The sequence below is a fragment of the Ranitomeya variabilis genome, chromosome 2 (genome assembly GCF_051348905.1).
Source record: "Ranitomeya variabilis isolate aRanVar5 chromosome 2, aRanVar5.hap1, whole genome shotgun sequence".
NCBI classification, from domain to species: domain Eukaryota; kingdom Metazoa; phylum Chordata; class Amphibia; order Anura; family Dendrobatidae; genus Ranitomeya; species Ranitomeya variabilis.
Genome location: NC_135233.1, coordinates 441,500,942 through 441,527,027, shown reverse-complemented (window position 1 = coordinate 441,527,027; position 26,086 = coordinate 441,500,942). Strand labels below are relative to the sequence as shown.

At 45.5% G+C, this 26,086-nt stretch overlaps 1 protein-coding gene across 1 annotated transcript in view; it reads right to left on the bottom strand.

The window, feature by feature from the left end:
* The window catches only part of SLC67A1 (solute carrier family 67 member 1), a 94,232-nt gene extending 70,248 nt beyond the window's left edge, over window positions 1-23,984 (bottom strand). Inside the window, exons 1-4 of the mRNA XM_077287110.1 lie at window positions 23,806-23,984; window positions 16,051-16,148; window positions 13,511-13,656; window positions 8,386-8,518 (exon numbers count right to left, since the gene is read on the bottom strand). Coding sequence (XP_077143225.1) covers window positions 8,386-8,518; window positions 13,511-13,656; window positions 16,051-16,148; window positions 23,806-23,916 — 488 coding nt within the window. The 5' untranslated portion in view covers window positions 23,917-23,984. The remainder of the gene's footprint in view (window positions 1-8,385; window positions 8,519-13,510; window positions 13,657-16,050; window positions 16,149-23,805) is intronic.
* Between the last annotated feature and the right edge of the window lie 2,102 nt (window positions 23,985-26,086).

The window sequence follows — 26,086 nt, the reverse complement described above, 5'->3', positions numbered from 1 at the left end:
GGGTCTCGGCGCAGGGGAGCAGCCTTTAGTGCCAAGCCCTGATGCATGATCTGTACCACGTCTCATACTGTCCTCCTATGAGGAAGAGACGTTTTGGGGTACCAGTGCAAACCCTGCACCCCTATAGTAACCCCAATGACTGTCTATATCCAGGATGGTGAAATGCGAATTTTAGGTACATAAAGATTAGTCAATATTTATAAAAGTTCTACAACTTTCTACTATATTTTCAATTTTAATGACTCATTTTAAGATCTCTGTAAACAATCTAATACTAAGTACTTATCTGATACTTCTCAGAGCTGAGGATTTGTTACAGTTGCATCCAGTCTAAACAAGCAGAACTTCAGATGAATACATTGTACCTGCACTGATACACTGTAGACACTAGCAAGAAGTGTCTTACTACAGGAGCAGCCAAAAAAATGTACTTTTTTTTTTTATAAAACGATCTTTGGTTTCCATGTGTTATGTCAACAGATGACAAATATTGTGAAATCGAAATGTGGAGATTTTTCAGATATAGAAGAAAAACGATCCGGATGTTATAAGAATGTGAGAAATGTTTGCAATGTGAGGACAATAAACAGACCCTGATGTGTCCCCAGGAGGAAGCGACAAGGGGAAGGTGAGGAGGCAGCGGCAGGTAAGGCTACGTTCACATTTGCGTTGTGCGCCGCAGTGTCGGCGACGCAACGCACAACGCAAACAAAAATGCAACAAAACGCACGCTAAAATGCTGCATTTTGCGATGCATGCGTCCTTTTTTGCCGAAAGTTGGACGCAAAAAAAATGCAACTTGCTGCGTTCTCTGCACCCAACGCTTGCGGCCATAAAAACGCATGCGTCGCAAAACGCAGCACAACGCATGTCCATGTGCCCCCATGTTAAATATAGGGGCGCATGACGCATGCGGCACCGCTGCGGCGCCGAACGCTAATGTGAACGTAGACTAAGGCTGGTTTCACACTTGCGTTTTTATCTGCATGCGTTTTAAAAAAAACGCATGTGTGAAAAAACGCATGTAAACGCGGTAAAACGCATGCGTTTTTTAGACGCATGCGTTTTTATAGAAAAACACAAGAAAACAAGAAAAAAACAAAAAACCCTAACCCTAACCTGAAATGCGTGGCACTGAAATACGTTTATATACGTATATACGTATATACGTGCCACGATATTTCAGTGGCCACGTATTTAAGTGCCACGTATTTAAGTGCCACGTATTTAAGTGCCACGTATTTCACGTAAATGCCACGATATTTCAGTGCCAGGTATTTCAGTGCCACGCATTTAAGTGCCACATATTTACGAGCCACGATATTTCAGTGCCACGTATAACCACGTAGTTATAGTATTTACAGTACGTGGCACTTAAATACGTGGCACTGAAATATCGTGGCACTGAAATACGTGGCACTGAGACGTGGCACTGAAATATCGTGGCAGTGAAATACGTGGCACTGAAATACATGGCACTTAAATATGTGGCACTGAAATACGTGGCACTGAAATACGTGATACGTGGCACTGAAATATGTGATACGTGGCACTGAAATACGTGGCACTTAAATACGTGGCACTGAAATACGTGATACGTGGCACTTAAATACGTGGCACTATGACTGTCAGAAAATGTTCATTAGGCCGGTTTCACACGTCAGTGGCTCCGGTACGTGAGGTGACAGTTTCCTCCCGTACCGGAGACACTGACACACGTAGACCCATAAAAATCAATGCATCTGTTCAGATGTCATTGATTTTTTGCGGACCGTGTCTCCGTGTGCCAAACACGGAGACATGTCAGTGTTCGTGGGAGCGCACGTTTTACACGGACCCAATAGAGTCAATGGGTCCGCGTAAAACACGGACCTCACACGGACATTCTCCGTCTGGGGTCCGTGTGCGTGCAGGAGACAGCGCTACAGTAAGCGCTGTCCCCCCCACATGGTGCTGAAGCCGGTATTCATATCTTCCCTGTAGCAGCGTTTGCTGTAGAGTAAATATGAAGAATAGTGTTAAAAATAAAGATCTATGTGTCCGCCGCCCCCCCACCCCCTGTGCGCCCCCCCGCTGGTCAGAAAATACTCACCCGCTCCCTCGCTCCTTCCTGGTCTGGCCGCGCCTCCTACTGTATGCGGTCACGTGGGGCCGATCATTTACAATCATGAATAGTCGGCTCCGCCCCTATGGGAGGTGGAGCCACATATTCATGACTGTAAATGATCGGGCCCACGTGACCGCATGCAGGAGAAGCCGCGGCCAGACCAGGAAGGAGCGACAGCCGACGGGGGACCCGGGTAAGTATTTTCTGACCAGCGGGGGGGCGCACAGGGGGTGGGGGGGCGGCGGACACATAGATCTTTATTTTAAACACTATTCTTCATATTTTCTCTACAGCAAACGTTGCTGCAGGGATGATATGAATCGCAGCTTCAGCACCATGCAGAGTGGGTACCACACGCTCCGTGTGGTACCCACTCGCCATACGGGCGGCACACGTGTGCCGCACGTATGGCCTCCGTGAGTTCCCAGGCACACGGACACGGATAACTCCGGTACCGATTTATTCCGGTACCGGAATTATCTGGACGTGTGGGACAGCCCTCAAACGGTTAGGGGTGAGGTTAGGGGTAGAGTTAGGGTTAGGGTTTGGATCCCTTTATCACCTTGATGGTGGTGGGTGGCTTTTCAGTGTGTTTTTTTTTTTTCTTTAAAAACGCATGCGTTTTTAACGCAAACAAACGCATGTGCTTAAAAACGCAAGCGTTTACATAGACAGCAATGCATTTTTTTGCCGCGAAAAAACGCATGCGTTTTTTCGCGGCAAAAAAACCGCGCAAGAAAATGCTACAGGTTGCATTTTTGAAAATTAACGCATGCAGAAAATAACGCATGCGTTTACAAACGCGACCAAACGCGTACAAAAAAACGCATGCGTTTCCAATGTTAAATATAGGGGGAAAAACGCATGCGTTTTTTGTGCAAAAAACGCTGCAGACAAAAACGCAAGTGTGAAACCAGCGTAAGATACAAAATGGCGTGATGGCCCTTTAAGAGAAGCACTAGAGCTGAAGTGGTCGTGACAGTGTGCAAGACACAAAAGGCAGCAGCGCAGGGATCTGTTATATATGAGGCACACATCCACAAATATATGTAGAGGCTGTAAAAGTTCTCTAAGATTTGTGAGTGTTTATGCTATTTATGGCAGTCTGTATTCCGTCTATAAAGTAACAGGTCATAAAACCTGTATTGTATGGAACCCTCTCCGGAAATAGAAAGCCTTGGCCTCGCACAGCTGAGGGATTGTCACAATTGCATCCAATATTAGACAGACACACACCAATAGCACAAACTTCTCCACTTTACACGTGCAGTGATACAATGTATTCTGCCTGGAGTCTCTATGGCTCAGAGTTCTGAAGATTGGCCAGGCTGGATACAATTGTAACAAAGTCACAGCTGTAAGTAGTACAGGGTCCGCACAAGATTTTTCACACCCTAAATGTAATAAAGGTTTCGCCGACAGCAAGCAGAGATCTTGAAAACTGGGAATAACTTTACTGTACAAAGATCATGGAACCAGAATATTATTTGAAACCAGAATGAAAAGTCTGAAAAGTTTATGGAGTGACTGGAGGATGAAGAATCTCGGAAAGTTGGGCGACAACTCCGTCTCCCTCTTTCTATAATAAATATGTGTGTTCCAGATTAATCTCCCAAAACAATAACAATCATACAAAATAAATTAACCCATTCCTGTAGCCACCACTAGAGGGAGCCCCCTGCATACAGATTCTTACATCTCCCATTGAATCCTATACTGGCGGTTTACATCCATATACTCCTTTAAATTATATATAAGTTAACAATATGAACTATTGGGAGCGGGGAGGTAGCATGCTGCCTCAGTGTAACTGGGAGTTTTTATAAACGCCTCCATGCTTCCTGCAAGAATCTGTGACGCTGGTGTCTGTGTCATCTTTATAGACAATTAAGAGTTAATGCTTCGATCCATCTCTTTAAAAACATCCTGTCACCAGATTTTTAGTGAGTAAAACTGTAAAAAAAAAATCTGACAGGTTCTCTTTCACAAAGTCCAGGTGTAGATGAGAAGGGCGACAGCACCTCTAGTGGTCACATCAGTAACTGTCTCAGTGCAGTAATTGATGTGACCACTGGAGGTCAGTATGGGATAGCGTACTCAGGAATGTACAGGTCCTTCTCAAAAAATTAGCATATAGTGTTAAATTTCATTATTTACCATAATGTAATGATTACAATTAAACTTTCATATATTATAGATTCATTATCCACCAACTGAAATTTGTCAGGTCTTTTATTGTTTTAATACTGATGATTTTGGCCTACAACTCCTGATAACCCAAAAAACCTGTCTCAATAAATTAGCATATTTCACCCGTCCAATCAAATAAAAGTGTTTTTTAATAACAAACAAAAAAACCATCAAATAATAATATTCAGTTATGCACTCAATACTTGGTCGGGAATCCTTTGGCAGAAATGACTGCTTCAATGCGGCGTGGCATGGAGGCAATCAGCCTGTGACACTGCTGAGATGTTATGGAGGCCCAGGATGCTTCAATAGCGGCCTTAAGCTCATCCAGAGTGTTGGGTCTTGCGTCTCTCAACTTTCTCTTCACAATATCCCACAGATTCTCTATGGGGTTCAGGTCAGGAGAGTTGGCAGGCCAATTGAGCACAGTAATACCATGGTCAGTAAACCATTTACCAGTGGTTTTGGCACTGTGAGCAGGTGCCAGGTCGTGCTGAAAAATGAAATCTTCATCTCCATAAAGCATTTCAGCCGATGGAAGCATGAAGTGCTCCAAAATCTCCTGATAGCTAGCTGCATTGACCCTGCCCTTGATGAAACACAGTGGACCAACACCAGCAGCTGACATGGCACCCCACACCATCACTGACTGTGGGTACTTGACACTGGACTTCAGGCATTTTGGCATTTCCTTCTCCCCAGTCTTCCTCCAGACTCTGGCACCTTGATTTCCGAATGACATGCAAAATTTGCTTTCATCAGAAAAAAGTACTTGGGACCACTTAGCAACAGTCCAGTGCTGCTTCTCTGTAGCCCAGGTCAGGCGCTTCGGCACCTGTAGCCCATTTCCTGCACACGCCTGTGCACGGTGGCTCTGGATGTTTCCACACCAGACTCAGTCCACTGCTTCCTCAGGTTCCCCAAGGTCTGGAATTGGTCCTTCTCCACAATCTTCCTCAGGGTCCGGTCACCTCTTCTCGTTGTACAGCGTTTTCTGCCACATTGTTTCCTTCCAACAGACTTACCATTGAGGTGCCTTGATACAGCACTCTGGGAACAGCCTATTTGTTGAGAAATTTCTTTCTGGGTCTTACCCTCTTGCTTGAGGGTGTCAATGATGGCCTTCTTGACATCTGTCAGGTCGCTAGTCTTACCCATGATGGGGGTTTTGAGTAATGAACCAGGCAGGGAGTTTTTAAAAGCCTCAGGTATCTTTTGCATGTGTTTAGAGTTAATTAGTTGATTCAGAAGATTAGGGTAATAGGTCGTTTAGAGCAGAGGTCCCCAACCTTTTTTGCACCAGGGACCGGCTTTAAGCAAGACCAGTTTTCCATGGCCCGGTGGGGGTGGGGCAGGGGCGGGGCTTTGGTCATATGGGGGTGGGGTTATGGAGGGATGGAGCTTAGTGCATACTTATCATATAATTATGACATTTATAATGAGAATGTGATTCAACTTACCATAGGTTCAGAATGAGTGGGAGCACCATGCTTGTTTCCCTGGTGCTTTGCACCATTATTGCCCCATAGCTGTGCCATATAGTGCTCTGCACCATTATTGCCCCATAGCTGTGCCATACAGTGCTCTGCACCGTTTATTATTGCCCCATAGCTGTGCCATACAGTGCTCTGCACCGTTCATAATTGCCCCATAGCTGTGCCATATAGTGCTCTGCACCGTTCATAATTGCCCCATAGCTGTGCCATATAGTGCTCTGCACCGTTCATAATTGCCCCATAGCTGTGCCATACAGTGCTCTGCACCATTATTGCCCCATAGCTGTGCCATATAGTGCTCTGCACCATTATTGCCCCATAGCTGTGCCATATAGTGCTCTGCACCATTGCCCCATAGCTGTGCCATACAGTGCTCTGCACCATTATTGCCCCATAGCTGTGCCATATAGTGCTCTGCACCATTATTGCCCCATAGCTGTGCCATATAGTGCTCTGCACCATTGCCCCATAGCTGTGCCATATAGTGCTCTGCACCATTATTGCCCCATAGCTGTGCCATATAGTGCTCTGCACCGTCCATTATTGCCCCATAGCTGTGCTGCTGCTGCTGCAATAAAAATAATAAAACACATACTCACCTGTCTTGCAGCTCCTCGGCGCCATCTTCCCGGCGTCTCCCTGCACTGACTGATCAGGCAGAGGGCGGCGCGCACACTATATGCGTCATCGCGCCCTCTGCCTGCAGTCAGTGCGGAGAGACGCCGGGAAGATGGAGACAGCGCCCGGCGTGTGGAACGAGGACACGTAAATATGCGATACTTACCTGCTCCCGGCGTCCCGCTCCTTCCCCCGGACAGCTGGTCTTCGGTGCCGCAGCCTCTTCCTCTGTCAGCGGTCACCGGCACCGCTGATTAGAGAAATGAATTATGCGGCTCCGCCCCTATGGGAGGTGGAGCCGCCTATTCATTTCTCTAATGAGCGGTCCCACGTGACCGCTGAACAGGGGCGCCGCGGACCGGCTGAAAAGCCCCAACGGCCCGGTCCTGGTCCGCGGACCGGCGGTTGGGGACCTCTGGTTTAGAGAACCTTTTCTTGATATGCTAATTTATTGAGACAGGTTTTTTGGGTTATCAGGAGTTGTAGGCCAAAATCATCAGTATTAAAACAATAAAAGACCTGACAAATTTCAGTTGGTGGATAATGAATCTATAATATATAAAAGTTTAATTGTAATCATTACATTATGGTAAATAATGAAATTTAACACTATATGCTAATTTTTTGAGAAGGACCTGTATAATGCTTGGATTTATTGTAATTGGGGCCATTTTTGTTGCCTCCGAAAGTATCAGTGACATTAAAGGGAAACTATACTTCCAAGCAGGGCCGGATTGGCAATTCTGGAAAATGCCAGAAGGGCCTGTCTGGTCATGAGCTGCCTTGTCTGCTACATTGTTAACAGAATCGGTGGTCTCAAGATACCCATACTGTCAAGAGTTGTGACGGAGTACAAAGTCGCTCACTCCGTCACTTACCCCAGCAGGCAACTGGTATCATAGAAATATTGGTGTTATAGAAAATGGGGAAGAGGAGGTGAATTGTTTATTATTATTTTACCTTTGTGGGAGAAGAGCCACAAAACAGGGACATTATTACTGGAAGGGGCCTAAAATGGAGAACAATATACGAGGATGAGAGACAAACATTACTGCAAGGGGCCCATGATGGGGGACATTATACCAAGAAGGGGCCCATGATGGAAGACATTTAACCAGGGGAAAGGGAAACATTATACCAGGAAGCGGCCAATGATGGACACATTATACTGGGAAAGGGGCCTAGATGGAGGACATTATATCTGGAAGAGATCCTCAATAGGGAAACACTATACCAAGAAAGGACCGAGAATGGGGACATTATACCAGGAAAAGGATCAGGATGGAGGACATTATACCAGGAATGGGTCCAGGATGGGGGACATTATTACAGGAAGGAATAAGGCAGCACACTGTAGCGCCAAAACCTGCAAACATGAAACATGAAAATTGAATTGCATTACTGCACTAGAAATATAAAAAATTGAGAAAGTTAGGGCATAAATTGGCCAATGTATGGGTACCTTGTAGCCACGGTAAGGCGTTTCTCGTATACAAGGACCTAACAATGCCTTTCCTCTCTGAGAATAAAGTCTTCATCTGAATGGGAACCTAATGTGAGTCCTCTAAGTCCTAGTATTTGGACCTTCATGAGAAGGTGATCGGTTCTGATGACGGTCCTAATACTAGGACCAAAACGTTAAATAATCGAATTGCTATTAAAAAAGTTGTTTAATTCACTGCAATTTGAGCGCTGAGTTCCTTACTGGCTTGTAGACGGAGGACATTGTTACATGAGAAGACAAAGTCTTTACAGGATCTGGAACGCTACAAGGGCCCATACATCTGATGAACATACAGGTGGGGGCCCAGGTCTAAATTTCTAGTGATGCCATTGCATATCATTGGGTCAGCCGCACAGTGGCCCAGTAGGTAAGGGGCTCCACACTCAGCACCAAAGTCCCTTCTCTTATAGACAGGATTATTTGTCTGCCTGTCTCTGTCTGTGTCCGCCGCCGTATTAGAGAGTTCTCACCCAAATCTTGTAGCCAGGTAGCCTCCCAGTGAGGATCCAACGATGATCCCTAATCCGAAGCAGAGGCCGAGCTTCCCCAGAGCGCCGGCGCGTTCCTGGGCCGTGGTCAGGTCGGTTACAATCATCTGAGCTCCTATCAAACATGAAAGAATCATTTTTACTGAGAGGTGAGCAGCGGCCATTAGAACCCCATCTAGATCAGTACGGAAAAGAAAATTCCACTCGGCCTTTTAGAGTTTTCTTTCTTAAAGGGATATTCAAACTTTGAGCAAATAAAACTTTGCATTTTTACTGTAAATCTTAAAATTGTCCAAGATAATTTATTTCTCAATGTTTCTCAGAGTTTTCAAGATCCCTGCTTTCTGTTCAATAGAAACTTTCAATATTTACTCTTGTGTGATACAATCTCTCCTCGGTCATTCAAGCGCAGGCAAAATGCACTGCAATTAGCTGTATGTCCATCACATGAACCTCCTCCAGGCTCCTGAATAAAGGCAAGCAGAGATCTTGAAAACTGATTGATACAGAAGTTGGGGATTCCTGCTCTTCAACAGGATGAACATAGGAGAAAGGAAAATTATGGTACAATGTCTCCATCTAGTGGATAAAAAATATTATTGCGCATACACCTCTGGGAGCATTTTTTTTTTTTTACTTAATGCACATATTTGGGAGTAAAACTAATTTTTGCAACATGGATGTAGTGGGACCAGCTCTTAATGAAATGGCTTCAAAATGCATTCCCCTCCCCCATATAATTTATTACGAGACTGTAGTCACTTATCCTGGTTGCATCGTGATTTTGGTGCCCCTGAGATGCAGATTGGGGCCATTTCACCTGCAAAATAACGGAGCCATTATGATTTCAGAGTTCCAGTGTTTACCTGCAAGATTAAGCAATTGTGCAAGCAAACAGTGGACAGATCTCAACGGCGCAGAACCGTTGCATGTGAACGCAGCTCTACACTGGACAATTATTAGGAATGTTCGTGGCAATCATCGGCTAGTGTTAAAGCTTCTTTATGTAGGTGCAGTGTACACTCTCCAGACATGGGCACATACTGCACACAAATACATGCTGCACACTTATATACACGCCTGCATACACTTCACGGCATGTTTAGGTAGCACACATAACCTGATATGCAGCCAGAAAATACTATGTGATGCGTGAAAAAGCTCATCTGAGCATGGGAGTCACATCAGCTCCCTAACAATGGCTTTTACAAGATATTAAAAAGTCCTCTTACCCATTGGTATAATGCCTATACGTTACACCAAGGCCCCGACGCGCATTTCTCATTTGCTTCCTCGGACCGTGTAAAAATTTACGCTAATATGTCTGGTTTGTGTGACTATAAATTAAGGATTTTTGTACCTTTCTATAAATGTATGGGTAAAGGATTTATTTAAAACAATATCCACAATTTTTCCTACTTTAAGCTCCCAAATGTTCTTTATTGCTATCTATGTTGTATGGAGAGTTTGTGTAATCAAGGAATGTGTTTTTTTTATTAATCCACAATTCTAGCTTTATTAATCCACAATTCTAGACATTTGTAGCATTCTGCATAGAGCACTTGCCTATATGCTCCATGTTCAGTGCACTCGGTATTCTGGTTTGCAAGATGGGGCTAGAAAATGTGGAAGAACGGTCACCAGCTATAGTGGAAAGGTGAGGTTTTTTTGGGTGGGAGAGGTTATATAGCATCACACTACTGTAGTGCAGCTCAGTGTGGACACTTACTCCTCACCCGTCGCTGCACCTTCACCTGCACTAATGGATAGCATCTATTTGGCTGAAGGAGACGTCTGTCCAAGTGAAAAGAAAAGTTTTGCCACCTTGTTTGCCAATTCAAATTAGATTGAATACACTCAATAAGGCCAAGTTCACACGAGCATACAAGGAAATCATCCAAGTTTCTTTCAGAAAACTCATCTGTTTTTATACATAAGCAGTTACTAAATATTTACAAGACTAAATGCAGTTTACTATAATATAATGTATCTGTAAAAATGAGATGCCGTACGGTGGCTCAATATTTATTTCAATTTTTTACTTACACCCATAGACTTAAAGGGGCGGTCAGAAACACAAACTAATTTTCATCCTGAACCCCTATCTATGTAGTGCCATAATCTAATCTATTTTCTAATAAACTTGCATTAAAAATTCCTTAATGCTATCTAACATATATATATATATATATATATATATATATATATATATATATATATATATACGCTGCTCAAAAAAATGAGGGGAACAAATAAACAAGAGAATCTAACTCCAAGTAAATCAAACTTCTGTGAAATCAAACTTAGGAAGCACCACTGATTCACAATCAATTTCACATGCTGTTGTGCAAATGGAATAGACAACAGATGGAAATTATTGGCAATTATCAAGACACCCTCAATAAAGGAGTGGTTCTGCAGGTGGGGGCCACAGACCACATCTCAGTACCAATGCTTTCTGGCTGATGTTTTGGTCACTTTTGAATGTTGGTCACTTTTGAATGTTGGTTGTGCTTTCACATTCGTGGTAGCATGAGACAGACTCTACAACCCACACAAGTGGCTCAGGTAGTGCAGCTCATCCAGGATGGCACATCAATGCGAGCTGTGGCAAGAAGGTTTGCTGTGTTTGTCAGCGTAGTGTCCAGAGGCTGGAGACGCTACCAGGAGACAGGCCAGTACACCAGGAGACGTTGAGGGGGCCGTAGGAGGGCAGCAACCCAGCAGCAGGACCGCTACCTCAGCCCATGTGCAAGGAGGAACAGGAGGAGCACTGCCAGAGCCCTGCAAAATGACCTCCAGCAGGCCACAAATGTGCATGTGTCTGCACAAACAGTTAGAAACCGACTCCATGAGGATGTCTGAGTGCCCAACGTCCACAGATGGGGGTTGTGCTCACAGCCCAACACTGTGCAGGACGCTTGGCATTTGCCACAGAACACCAGGATTGGCAAATTCACCACTGGCGCCCTGTGCTCTTCACAGATGAAAGCAGGTTCACACTGAGCAGGTGACAGAGTCTCAAGATGCCGTGGATAGCGATCTGCTGCCTGCAACATCCTTCAGCATGACCGGTTTGGCAGTGGGTCTGTAATGGTGTGGGGTGGCATTTCTTTGGAGGGCTGCACAGCCCTCCATGTGCTCGCCAGAGGTAGCCTGACTGCCATTAGGTACCGAGATGAGATCCTCAGACCCCTTGTGAGACCATATGCTGGTGCGGTTGGCCCTGGGTTCCTCCTAATGCAGGACAATGCCAGACCTCATGTGGCTGGAGTGTGTCAGCAGTTCCTGCAAGATGAAGGCATTGAAGCTATGGACTGGCCCGCCCGTTCCCCAGACCTGAATCCGATTGAGCACATCTGGGACATCATGTCTCGCACCATCCACCAATGTCACGTTGCACCACAGACTGTCCAGGAGTCGGCTTTATTCCAGGTCTCCGAGGAGATCCCTCAGGAGACCATCTGCTGCCTCATCAGGAGCATGCCCAGGCATTGTAGGGAGCTCATACAGGCACATGGAGGCCACACACACTACTGAGCATCAATTCCTTGTCTTGAGGCATTTCTACTGAAGTTGGATCAGCCTGTAATTTGATTTTCCACTTTGATTTTGAGCATCATTCCAACTCCAGACCTTCGTAGAATATTAGTTGTGATTTATATTGATAATTTTTAGGTTTTACTGTTCTCAACACAGTCCATTATGTAATGAATAAAGATTCACAGCTGGAATATTTAATTCAGCGATATCTAGGATGTGGGATTTTAGTGTTCGCTTTATTTTTTTTTATAATTTTTACTACTTTCTTTCTGATGATGCTTCGTTTGAGAATCCCAGAGCATTATCAGGAGGGTAGACATTGTAGTCTCTTGCCCCTCCCTGAAAAGAAGTATCATCAGTGACCTTCTTTTCAGGGGTTGGGCTAGTCCCTACTCTACTGAGCATGCATCGGTTGTCAATTTTGATGACATATGCTCAGTAGATTCTTGTCACTTCCTCTCTCTCCCCGGCTCTGATCAGAAGTAACAAGGTGGCAGAAAGCGCACTGTCAATACGCATTGTAAGATGAATACCTGGCATGCAGACACCAGTGCTGCCCCTGCAAGTGACGTCACTTGGGGAGGAGCGGCCACTGGTCTTTGCACGCTTGGTATTCTTCTTACAATGCATACTGACAGTGCACTCTCCTGCTGATTCGTTACTTCTGATGAGAGCCGGAGCGAGAGCGCACTGTCACTGTGCTCTGATAAGAACAGTGCACAGTGACAAGGATCTACTGAAAACCCACACATGCTCAGTACAGCAGGGAATAGCCCAGCCTCTGAAATTGAGGTCACTGATGAACTTCATTGCAGGGAAGGGGCAGACATTGTGGCACTGATCTCAGCCTTTTCTCCCTGATGACGCTTCATTTGAGTCTCCTACCATCTCCTATCAGTCCTGAAAAATGGACAGCACACAGATGGCATCCGAGTGCAGTCCTGCCTTTTCATAAATACGTAGATTTGCATTTTCGGGTTTGATCCGACATTCAGATCAATATTGGACATATCTTTTGCGCTGAACAATCATGGACATGTGACTGATCCCATTCACTATTATAGGTACGAGTGCGTGAAAAACACTCGAATGCAAAACACAGCTGTGTGAATGAGGACAACCTTGTTAGACGGTGTGATAGGCGCTGCCATTTAGCCAGTGAGAAGTTAAAGCGCTCACCACACCCTCAGCATGTTTTTTAAGAATCTTTTTTTTTGTAAACCGTAATGAAAAATCTCTTCCAAAAATGTTTTACTCTCACTGGAAGGGGGATGGGGTGGAATCTCCCCTTTTCTTATTTACATTATGACATCATTTTTTTTCCCCATTTTACTCTTCGAGATTGTATCGGAATCTCCCCAAATCTTCCACCAGCAGATCATTTCCCATAAACGCTTCCAGCAGTCGCCACTAGAGGGGGAAGTGCTGTACATGCACCTTGTCCCCCAAATTAGAGACATAGATAGCGCGCCACCTAGTGGCTGCTGCAGGTAGCTAGTTTTATGGTTTCATTCTGTGACCACATGAAGGAGAAGAACTATCTCATCCCACGCAAGTTCAGTACCTGGAAGACCATGCATGAAAACCGACGGGAGCCGGGACAGGAACAGGAAGGGGATGTTGGTGGTAAATGCAAGGATCAAGTAATAGATGGACGCAGACAGGAAGGAAAGTGTGAGTGCCGCGCGAGGCCCATACTGATCCGAAAACCTGGAAGAAAGTAGCATACAGTAAATATTTGACTGTTAGCAAAGAACATTAATTTTATGGAACGTGCACTCACCCAAATCCGGACTGGCTGCTACATAGGGTGTATACAGCAGGGTATATACTCCTTGATATCAGGTATACATTAACAGTATAGTCATACAATTTACAACAAAGTGACTAATTGGTATCAGAAGAAGCATACAGTTGACTATTGGGCCGGAGAGTCTTTTTTTAAATTTGCATAAGACTCCTCCCCTGAAGAAGCTGGGCGAAACATGAGCATGGGCGATGAAGGCAGGAGCTCCCTACACTCTTTTCGTGCAGCGGTTCACCAAATAGGTATACTAAAAATCATTTATCTCTTCATTTTTTTGAGCTAGCATTCGCAAGTGACTTATCCCTTATAGGTAGTCAGCTAACGACATCTAGCTCAAAAAAATGAAGTGATAAATGATTTTTTAGTACACCTATTTGGTAAACCGCTGCACAAAAAGAGTGTAGGGAGCTCCTACCTTCTTCCTGATGCTCACGTTTCGGCCAGCTTCTTCAGGGGGAGTCTTATGCAAATAAAAAAGACCTCAGATCCAACCGTCAACTCTATGCTTCTTCTGATATCAATTAGTCACTTTGTTGTGAATTGTATGACTATACTGTTATCTTATACCTGCGCTGCTCCCAACATATAGGAGCTTTAGGCTTCCATTATTTCCTCTACCTCTTCCTGAATTTCATATTTTAAAAACAAATATTTAAAATTGATTTTTCTAAATAAAAATTATGTTTTTATAATTAATTATTTGTCACTTCTATTTTTGCGCCGGGTGTAAATACTAGATATCTGGTGTAAGTTTTTTTATGTGAAATTTCCTAATAAGAAGTGCAGCCCAGGAATTAAGGGCAATGTTGATAAAGTGGATAACTAGTGTTGTAAATCATGCGGTTGCAGAATGCAGCATAAGTTTGGCATTTTCTTGCTGAATTTCTCTCAGGGACCCAACAGTAAGAAGCTGATGTAACGCTATAAGCTGAGAAGAAGATCGGGAGACCATACGAGGTGTCAAGTATCATAAACCCTTTGCTATACATGTACAGTATATATCTACATCACAATCTTTGGCTTCCCTTACAGTCCTGCTCACTATTATTGGCACCCTTCATTTTTCATAGTCTGTACAATATCTTCAGAAATACATGTTTTTAATTAGTGGTCCAAAGAAATACAACAATAAACCATTGTTTCTCAACATCCATGTTGCAATTTCAAAGAAGAAACAGAATAAACAACAGCTAACAGCCTCCAAACGTTTCTTGTAGCCATCTATAAGCTTCTTGCACTTCTCCGCTGGTATTTTCTCCCACTCTTCCTTTGCAGTTTGTTCAGGCTCTTGAATATTTGCAGGTTCCCAATGGCAGATTTCAGCTCAAAGATTGAGGTCAGGACTCATTGCTGGCTATTTCTGTGTACTCCACCATGCTTAACTGTTGGTAGGGTGTTCTTATCCTTATAAGCTTCATTGCCCCGTCTGTAAACAAACTGTTGCTTTGCATTGCCAAAAAGCTCTATTTTTGTCTCATCTATCTACAGAACATTTTCTCAGAAGGATTGTGGTTTGACAACATACTCTTTGGCAAAGATCAGTCGTTCCTATGTCTTTTCTTCAGCAATGGTTTCTTCCTTGGCTTTTGCCCATAAAGCTCTGCTTGGTTTAGTGTGTGACGTATGGTACTTGAGGAAACCATGACTCCAGACTGTTTCAGGTTGGCCTTCAGGTCTTTTGGATGTTTGACGTGATGTTTTTTCCACTATTCGCACCAACCTTTGAAGATATCTCTTGTCAGTTTTCCTCTTTCCCCCATGTACAAGGAGTTTCTTGACTTTACATATAAAGACAGTTTCACATGACATTATGAATGATTTACGTGTGTCACAGGATTAGAAGAGGTCACTGACACTTTACCTTTAAGACTCTAGGACAGAAGTGACTGACCTCATTACGGCTCCTCAATCAGAGCAAAGATCTACAAACTGTTAACGATTTATGGAAGGTTATTGCATCCTCATGAACAGAGATAAGGCCGGTGACATGGGGCTGAATATTACTAGGGAAAACCCCTTTAAATTCTCCTTTATTGTAATTTAGTACCCCTAAAGTCTAGAGTGGGGTGCTAATGAGCTGATCAGTCACACTGTACCTATACCAAAAGCTGACACTGACAGCTGCCTCCTACAAGAAGAGAGCACTCATCTCCTGAAAGACGGTGAACTGAAATACTCAGTGCTGCAAGTTGGCGGTTGCACGACTGGGGGCTTAAAATGAGCTTTTTTTTTAGCTGAATAATTCTGCTTCACCCCAAATATAAAAAAAAGAAAAAATAGTATTACAAAGCTTGTACCTGCCAAAAACAGGGCCTCCTACAAGCTGAAGGATCCCAAAGACGGTCTGAAGGTATCCAAATCCGACTGTATCCAAGCCGAGACTCCGAGCGAGATACTGCGGGAATAAGAGAACGGATGTATCATATGAAGAAAGCAAAAAGAATATTTAGATGGCGGCAAATAGTAGAAACGTTTGGGGCGTCATCTTCAGAAGGAGAAAGGGGGATCTACAAGGAGATCCAGGAGACCCCTGTGGGGTAAGGACGGAGTTCTCCTATCTTTCTCCAAAAGATCATTACCCTGCGGAGGAGCGATCATAACCTTACATGAAGGCCAGAAGGCTGGGGCTACACCGCGACTTGGTCACATCTTCGTACGCTACAATGTAGCAAAATACAAATTAATGAGGTCTAATTGCAACTCTGAAAAGAAAGTCACAAAAGTCGGCTGCGATACCATCGAGGTTACACTGCGACACATTCACTTGTATTCTGCTGTGACTTAGTAAACTCTCGCTACATGATTTATGCAGTGACAGAAGTCGCCATGTAGTCGCTGCCTTACGTCGGCTGCAGATGAGCACATGAAAAATCGTCCAAGCTTCAGACAGAAAACCCAGTCAATAAAGACATCCGAGAGCCTGGGAACAGCGCAAACTGTACCGCGTCTTCCCAGGCGCCGGTACGTGTCACACGGACACACGGATGTTACATCCATACATAAAGATGGCACACAGACACGGACCACGGATCTCACCAGTACTGGCGGATTTGACACATGGACAACACACAGATGGCACATGGACACGGACCACGGATCTCACCACTACTGGCGGATATGACACATGGACAATACACACATGGCACACAGACACAGAACATGGATCTCACCAGTACTGGTGGATGTGACACACAGACAACACATGGATGGCACACGGTCGCGGACCATGGATTTCACCAGTACTGGCGGATATGACACATGGACAACACACAGATGGCACATGGACATGGACCACGGATCTCACCAGTACTGGCGGATATGACACATGGACATCACACAGATGGCACACGGACATGGAACACGGATCTCACCAGTACTGGCGGATATGACACACGGACAACACACAGATTGCACACGGACCACGGATCTCACCAGTACTGGCGGATATGACACATGGACATCACACAGATGGCACACGGACATGGAACACGGATCTCACCAGTACTGGCGGATATGACACATGGACATCACACAGATGGCAAACGGACATGGAACACGGATCTCACCAGTACTGGCGGATATGACACATGGACATCACACAGATGGCACACGGACATGGAACACGGATCTCACCAGTACTGGCGGATATGACACATGGACATCACACAGATGGCACACGGACATGGAACACGGATCTCACCAGTACTGGCGGATATGACACATGGACATCACACAGATGGCAAACGGACATGGAACACGGATCTCACCAGTACTGGTGGATATGACACACGGACAACACACAGATTGCACACGGACCATGGATCTCATCAGTACTGGCGGATATGACACACGGACAATGCACACATGGCACACAAACACAGAACACAGATCTCACCAGTACAGGCGGATGTGACACACGGACAACACACGGATGGCACACGGACACAGACCACAGATCTCACCAGTTAGATTTAGCTGTTATTAGAACATTAGAGACTTTAGTGAGGGCAGTTTCAGTAGAGTGTAAAGGCCCCGTCACACACAGCGACGCTGCAGCGATACAGACAACGATGCCGATCGCTGCAGCGTCGCTGTTTTGTCGCTGTGTGGTCGCTGAGGAGCTGTCACACAGACCGCTCTCCAGCGACCAACGATGCCGAGGTCCCCGGGTAACCAGGGTAAACATCGGGTTGCTAAGCGCAGGGCCGCGCTTAGTAACCCGATGTTTACCCTGGTTACCAGTGTAAAATGTAAAATAACAAACAGTACATACTCACCTTCGCGTCCCCCAGCGTCCGCTTCCTGCACTGACTGAGCGCCGGCCCTAACAGCAGAGCGGTGACGTTACCGCTGTGATCTGCTTTCACTTTAGGGCCGGCAGTCAGTCAGTGCAGGAAGCGGACGGCAAGGGACCTGACGGACACCGGAATGTGAGTATGTAGTGTTTTTTTTTTTTTTACATTTACGATGGTAACCAGGGTAAACATCGGGTTACTAAGCGCGGCCCTGCGCTTAGTAACCCGATGTTTACCCTGGTTACCAGTGAAGACATCGCTGAATCCGTGTCACACACACCGATTCAGCGATGTCAGCAGGACCTCAACGACCAAAAAAAGGTCTAGGCCATTCCAACACGACCAGCGATCTCACAGCAGGGGCCTGGTCGCTGGTACGTGTCAAACATAGCGAGATCGCTACTGAGGTCGCTGTTGCGTCACAAAACTTGTGACTCAGCAGCGATCTCGCTAGCGATCTCGCTATGTGAGATGGGGCCTTAAGGAGCAGAAGCCAGATTGTAGAGGGTCAAACAGAGAGTGATCTGAAAGATAGCAGATAAGACGGGAGTGGACCAGGCCTTCCAGGAGTTTAGAGATGAAGGGAAGATTAGAGAATGGTCTATAGTTATCTATAGTTAGCAGCAGAGTTCTGGTCAAGGAGTAAAGGAGTTATGATGGCGTTTTTAAATGTAGGGAGGAAGATACCGGAGACCAGAGGATAGAGAGAGGTTAAATATTTTAGATAGGTGGGTAGTGACAGCCAGGGAGAGGGACTGAAGGAGATGTGAGGGAATAGGGTCACTGGTGCAGGTTAAGGGGTTGAACTGCTAGCTAGATTTGATGCTGACTGTTGCAGAGGGAGCTGGACTGTGTATTACAACCCCTCCTGTTGTTGATCTCAGAGGTCCACGGACAACACCTGGATAAAAATGTACATCATACTGCAGAAGCTGACACCCCACCCCAGAAAGGGGTTAAGGCTGGAGTGGAGCAAAGCGATTCATAAGACTCAGTTCCAGTAGCCACTGTCACGACACAGCTGTCGGGTGACCTAGGACTAGGGGCTCCTACCCTGACCCTACCACTAGGGGCCGCCCTAGCTTGCCCTATTCCCCGGGGTACTTCTGAAGGTTAAGATGCCGTGGGCTCCATCCTTGCCTAATCTCCTGAGATAACCGTTCGTTTGTTCTCTTTCCCCACCCAAGGAAGAGGGGCGCTACTGTGCACTGTAGTACACCAACCCGACAAACAAGGCAACACAAACAAGGGTTAACAGAAAACTCCAGGGATACAAAATATTCACTCAGATATTCACTCACATGTAACAGAGAAATGCAGCGGGGAGTGGAGGTAGGGGAATAAACTAAAGTAGAGAAAGATAGGGAATTTCCACACTTACAAACCAAGCAACAGTCACAGATATCTCCTCCAGCACTCCTCATATGAACACCTCTCCCTCTGAAAGCCATGTAGCATATGCTAGCTCTGACAAGGATTTGCATCAGAGCCCAGATTATAAAGGGAAAGGGAGTGGCTAACTGAGCTAAGCTGCCAACTCAGAGTTTTCCAGCATGGCTGAATAACCCCGTGTTCTGCCAAAAGGAATAAACACCATTAAAATGTAAGAGAAGTGCTTCTTCTCAGCGCTAGAGTACTGCGGTCTTCTGGCACCACACTGTCACAGTAACCTATGACAGCCACATTGGTAATCCACGGCCACTGGACCTCAAACCTGTGAACCTGCTACTACTTTCTGGCATCTCTTCTGGTTCATAGGCCCAGCGAAGTGTCATGATTGCAGCGTGATGCAGGTATTACTGTAGGAGGGTGGTGCTGTTATGGACAGTAAGGAACATGCTCTTACTTTAAGGGACCGCACCCCCTTGTCTGGCAGGATGGAATGTTCTGCTTCTCCCCTGCAATGGACTGTGTGAATGAACTGGACTGCAGGTCTGGGCTAATGTTATAAATCTTCAGGGTGCTTTGCAGCCGGGACACCCAGTCGGAAAGTGGCATATTATTGCCGTCAAACTTTGGTAACACACTAAATATGGTGCCCATAGGGAGTGTCCTTGCAAGGGTTCCACCAATGCCCACAGCATCTCCATTAACATTAGCATTCCCGCCGTTGCGGTCTGCTGCCTCCATCTTGGTGACAGTACCCTGCTCGCAGTACCACTTGAAGCGATGGCCGGGGGACCACCACGGTGCAGGAAGACTACCGTACACAAGATGAGGTGCAAACAATAAAGGGTAGATTTATTAGAAACAGGGGTATGCAAGTGTAATAGAGTGCAGGGTTGAGTATGTCACCACGGAACAGACAGACCAACTGCTGAGGGGAATTTTTAACAGGAGTAATATTCTCCTCTCAGGGAGTAAACAGGGGGTTAATAGAGGTAAATCAAACAGTAAACAGTTAAGCGAAAACAAAAGGGTTAACAAGTGTTCTTGTAACTTATCAGTCCAGAGAGGTCCTGACTGGAGGGTCCTAATTCCAGCGTGGGTACAGTCACCAGCAGAGTCCGCTTTCATGTACTCACAAGATGAAGTCTTTAGCTTTTACAGCACAGCCAGGAATCAGGGGCTCCGCACTGTTAAGTCTCTCACCAAGAATCACAGTCTCTGTACTGATACTGCGGGGACCAGGGGATAGAAGTCTCTTCTCTGTTTCCCGGGAACTGGAAACTCCGGGGTTAAGACTTTTCTCCCAGTGAAGCTGCAAGCAGGAAGTCACACAGCCACTTTGCTGCCAGTCTCTGTACACCAGGCTGACAGTATCTCTCTCTGCAGCAAGAATACACACACACTGAGCAGTTTCCTTAGTCACACTCAGGGGTCCTGGCTTGTCAGTGCGGTCACCGGGGCTGCGCGCTCAGGTCACTGCAAGGGGATACGTCGTCTCTGATTATGGAGCCTTCCAAGTCCCCACTCTCACTCCAGCCTTAGTGCCCTCACGGGGAGCACTCTATCATGGGGAGCGTGGCGCTGCAGCCTGCTTTCTCCCTGGCACGCTGTCCGCTCTCCTGGTGCGCTCTGCTCTCCTGCACTTTTCTCACCACGCCCCCCCCCTCTTTCTCTATCCCCCTGCAGTCACATGGTCCCTTCTGTCCAGGGCAGAAGGTCTTCCCCCGACAACCCAGCTGTCTGACTAAGTGGTTCCAGGTAAGGAGCAGGGAAAGCAACCTCCTTACATTATGGCAAAAGATAATTTACAAGAGTTATATTCTTTAGCTCGTCCGTAAACTAGCACGGTGCTCCTACTGTTACAGACTCAAAATATGTCACACAAGTAAATGCAAACCATAAGCAAAGAATGATGCTACTTTACGTAAAACCTCCCTGGCCTTTACTAAGTAGGCCTCACGGCTGCCGTGTTCTGACTATTGAAGCCTACACTAGGCCCTGACATGCGCACAAAACAGGAACAAACTCACGGTGATGTTGGGGACTCAGATCCAGTCCCAGGGGGGGCCCAACAGTCTAGTACGGTGGTGCGCACGGCTTTCTGCCAGCTCCATGAAACATGGTCTTCTCCTTGCTTCTGGGTCCTGGAGGTGCTCCTGGAAACTGTAACTCCCTTTCTCGGTATCTTTGTGGCTCCTCGAACTAATACAGGACAGCCACACTCGCTGCACCCGGAAAAGTCTGTCAAATCTCACAAGTCCACTCCGTTACAGGCTGGGGGTCCTCTCTTGCAGCTATATCAGGACACAGTTCTCCTCTCTTGCAGCATACAGCACAAAGTTCTCTCTGCAGCAGCCTCAGCTCATACACGCTGTTCAGGCTCCACCCCTGCCATCTGCACAGTCCAGCTCATTCACACAGTCTATTGCAGGGGAGAAGCAGAACATTCAATCCTGCCAGACAAGGGGGTGCAGTCTCTTAAAGTAACAGCGTGTTCCTTACTGTCCATAACAGCACCACCCTCCTAAATTACATCACGTAAGTGCCAGTGATGCCATAAAATAGGAGGTTCACAGGGTTCTTATCAGGTAGCTATGGACTACTGACTTAACTGCAGAATCATGGTCTTGCAAACCTTTTGCTCAATTTTAGCATTTTTGATGGGCTGACTGTTCCAAATGTTTCTTCTCTGATCCCATTCATGATTATGTTGTAACATATTCTACAGTATGATCACATCTGTCATCTCAGCTCCCCAAAAGATGACATTAAAGTTTCTCTCTCTCACTATGCTAATTATGCAAATTGCCTCTTCAGAGAGGAAGAGAGCTAGAACTCTAGTGCCACCTATTGGAAGGTAGCAATCCTACAAGTCAATGTTGACCCTTTAACGAGCCTTGTCACATGACTTAGGATAATAGCCAAACCAGAATCTCAATTTGCAGACACTGTGTTTCGGGGTACTGCCGGTCTGACGCCGCTCACACAGCCAAACCAGATCTCCACTTTGCACTGACGAGGGGCAGTACCCTGAAACACAGTGTCTGCTATTAGGCTATTATCCTAAGTCATGTGACAAGACTCGTTAAAGTGTCAACATTGACTTTTAGGATTGCTACTTCCAATAGGTGACACTAGCATTCTAGCTCTCTTCCTCTCTGAAGAGACAATTTGCATAATTAGCATATTTCCCAGAGAAGCATTGTGGCTTTAAGTCTCCTCATCTCGGCATACTTAGTAGGTCGATCTCCGAAAGGAGAAACGATACTTCTTGGATAGTAAATCTTTCTCACTACGAAATTGTAGTTATACCTGCCTGCTGCCACCACTAGAGGGAGCTCTCTGCACTCAAATGTATACTTACTGTATAGTGAGTGCCCCCTGGTGGTGACTTTAGGCAGAAATATAAATTACTAAACATTAGTGTTGAGCATTCCGATACCGCAAGTATCGGGTATCGGCCGATACTTGAGGTATCGGAATTCCGATACCGAGTTCCGATATTTTTGTGATATCGGAAATCAGAATCGGAAGTTCCCAGTGTATGGTTCCCAGGGTCTGGAGGAGAGGAGACTCTCCTTCAGGCCCTGGGATCCATATTCATGTAAAAAATAAAGAATTAAAATAAAAAATATGGATATACTCACCCCTCCGGCGGCCCCTGGACCTTACCGATGTAACCGGGAGCCTCCGTTCCTAAGAATGAGGAGTTTAGGACCTGCGATGACGTCGCGTCTTGTGATTGGTCGCGTGAGCGGTCACATGAGCGGTCACGCGACCAATCACAAGCCGCGACGTCATCGCAGGTCTTTCACTCGCTCATTCTTAGGAACGGAGGCTGCCGGTTACAGCGGTTACTACCAGGGCGCGTCAGAGGGTGAGTATATCCCTATTTTTTATTTTTATTCTTTATTTTACACATTAATATGGATCCCAGGGCCTGAAGGAGAGTTTCCTCTCCTTCAGACCCTGGGAACCATCCAGGATACCTTCCGATACTTGTGTCCCATTGACTTGTATTGGTATCGGGTATCGGTATCGGCGATATCCGATATTTTTCGGATATCGGCCGATACCATCCAATACCGATACTTTCAAATATCGGAAGGTATCGCTCAACACTACTAAACATATATAACTATAGTACTACATCTATGTGCTTTAAATGTTGGACCTAAAATCAGAATTCTGGTCATTAATTTATTAACCGTGGAACACTTTTGCCAGATATCTCAGACGGGGTTGGAGCTCATTTTGAGTTTTCGTTTTGGGCCTTTTTGTACAGTCCTATACAGGGAACTTGGAAATGGTGAGAAACTGAAATAGAAAGTATATTATACAGTCTGCAATGATTATATGTAGACTTACCGGTGTCACCGCAAACTGCATGAACAGACAGGAGACATCGAGGGCAGTCAGTAGGTAGGTGACCCTGATGACCTGGTCCCGTAGCCTGGAGGTCCCTGGATCAGCCGCCATTGCCCGTGTTACAGTGCAGCTTGTGTGCTCGGCACTGACTATGGGGAAAATGTCAGATTCTCACAGTTTCTTCCTTCTCTATATTATGTACAGAGTTCATGGCTGACTCCTCCTTCCCTGCATGGATTACAGAGTGCAGCGATTTAACTCTTCCTTCCTGCTGTAACTATTTCACTGCATACCGTAAAAGCTTGTCACTATGGAACTACAAATGTAAAAGGCGTGCATACTTTTCCAATCTTAATTCTGTTTCATTGGAAAAAAAAAGTCAACCCTGCTAACAGTCTTGTTCCAAAACTTCTTCCCGTTTTGTGTATACAGCTCCTATGCAGACTTTTGATCGGACCTCACAGGGTTGGTCTGTACCGTTATGGAGGACACCCTACATCCAAGATGCGGATTTATTAGCCACCAAGCTATTTAATCCAATCCTGAGATAACAAATACATATCAGTCCTTTGAGGAGTGTGGGTGTATGGTGGGGGCTCAGGAGCTGAGCTTCATACATGGCAGGTGCCGGCTGTGTTATACAGCCGGCTCCTGCCTCTAAAGCTGCGATTGGAGCTGTTTATCTCTGACAGCGGCATTTATGTCGCTGCCATCTTTGTGCCACCATGAAGCCCAGCCTGAGATTTCCTAGGATATCCTGATTTTAACATGTACACAGGAGTTTTTACTATAAACCAGCCCCATCAGTGACCTCCCCATTAAAGGGGTGGTCTCAGGATGAATTTTCAGGAGCACAGCGCTCCCCAGCCCCTGGCTTCCTGCTTTGCTGGAGGGGGGTGCACTCCTGATGATTGACAGTTCTGGTGGTGGCAGCTCTGGTTGGAACTCTCGACTGAGAACAGATATAAGTACATTGCAAACTTGCTTGTTTTTATAAGTAATTTGCAATTTGATCCATTTATGAACTTGAGACGATCCATTTACAATTTTTCTTTCCCACCATAAAGATTGAGAGAGTTGCAATATGATGTGAGCACAAACCTCCGACAACCTAGAATCACTGAGAATAAGAATAGCAGGCGCCATATACTGAAATGCAAAAAAGAGTGTGTATTTACACATGGGCAACAATGTGACGCATATTATATCGCTCATTATCGACGTGACCGACGACGAGTGATCTACAAAGTATACAATCACGTCTGTTTGCGCAGAACATACAGCATTGTGCCTCATGGGTAAGTGCACAGGACATGTGATACGCGGAGGACTGAGCTTTCTTGTCATAATCACAATTTTGTTTAAATAGAATGAATAATATATTAGGAACATGAAAGTCATAGAGAATATGTAAATGTTTGTCGGGGTTTCCTCCCAGACTCCAAAGACCTACTGATAGGGAATGTAGATTGTGAACCCCAATAGGGACCGTGTTGATGATGTCTGTACAGTAAAAAAAAAAACAGTCAGCTATTCAACACCCATGGTGCAGCTTCCAGGCACTGCTTTACTGCTGACTGATACCTGCATCTACCACTAGGGGGAGTTGCTGCTCTGAGATTTTTCTACTGCTCCTGAGCTCCCCCTAGTGGTGGTTGCAGGCAGTCAATGTTTTATTATTTATGGCAGTGTCTGGCAGTGCCCAAGAAAACTACCATAATTGTTCTGTTCTGGAAAGGCTCGTTCACATCTGAGACGCACAGTATATGGCTCAATAGTTTTATGCCAAAGGGTAATTATGATTGTGGACATTGCAGTTTTTGTATTCAAGACATCTCAATATAGATTATATGTTGGTGGTGAATAAAAAGAGTAGCTAGAAGCTCAGCTAGTGGGGGGCATGGAAGCCCATCCAGTGCCTCAGATTCCCTCCACTTTCATTTGTATCAGCTTCCACAGGTAGCATTGAGGCAGTATGTAGTGTCTAGCGACATGTCCTACTCAGCTGTGCTACCAGGTGCCTGATTGTCTACTCAGCTCTGCTGTTTCTGAGCGCTATCCACAATTCCAATTCTGCTACTACAAGGTGCCTTACTGCCTTGTCCAACCCGACTACTTGTGTGCCATCCGCACGTCCAGCTCTGCTACAACCATGTGCCTGATGGCCTATTAAGTTTTGCTTTTCCTGTGAGCTATTAACATTAACATTAACCTAGCTCTGTTTCAGCAATGTATCTGATTGTCTACTCATCTCTGTTTTTCCAAAGTGTTATCTGCACAC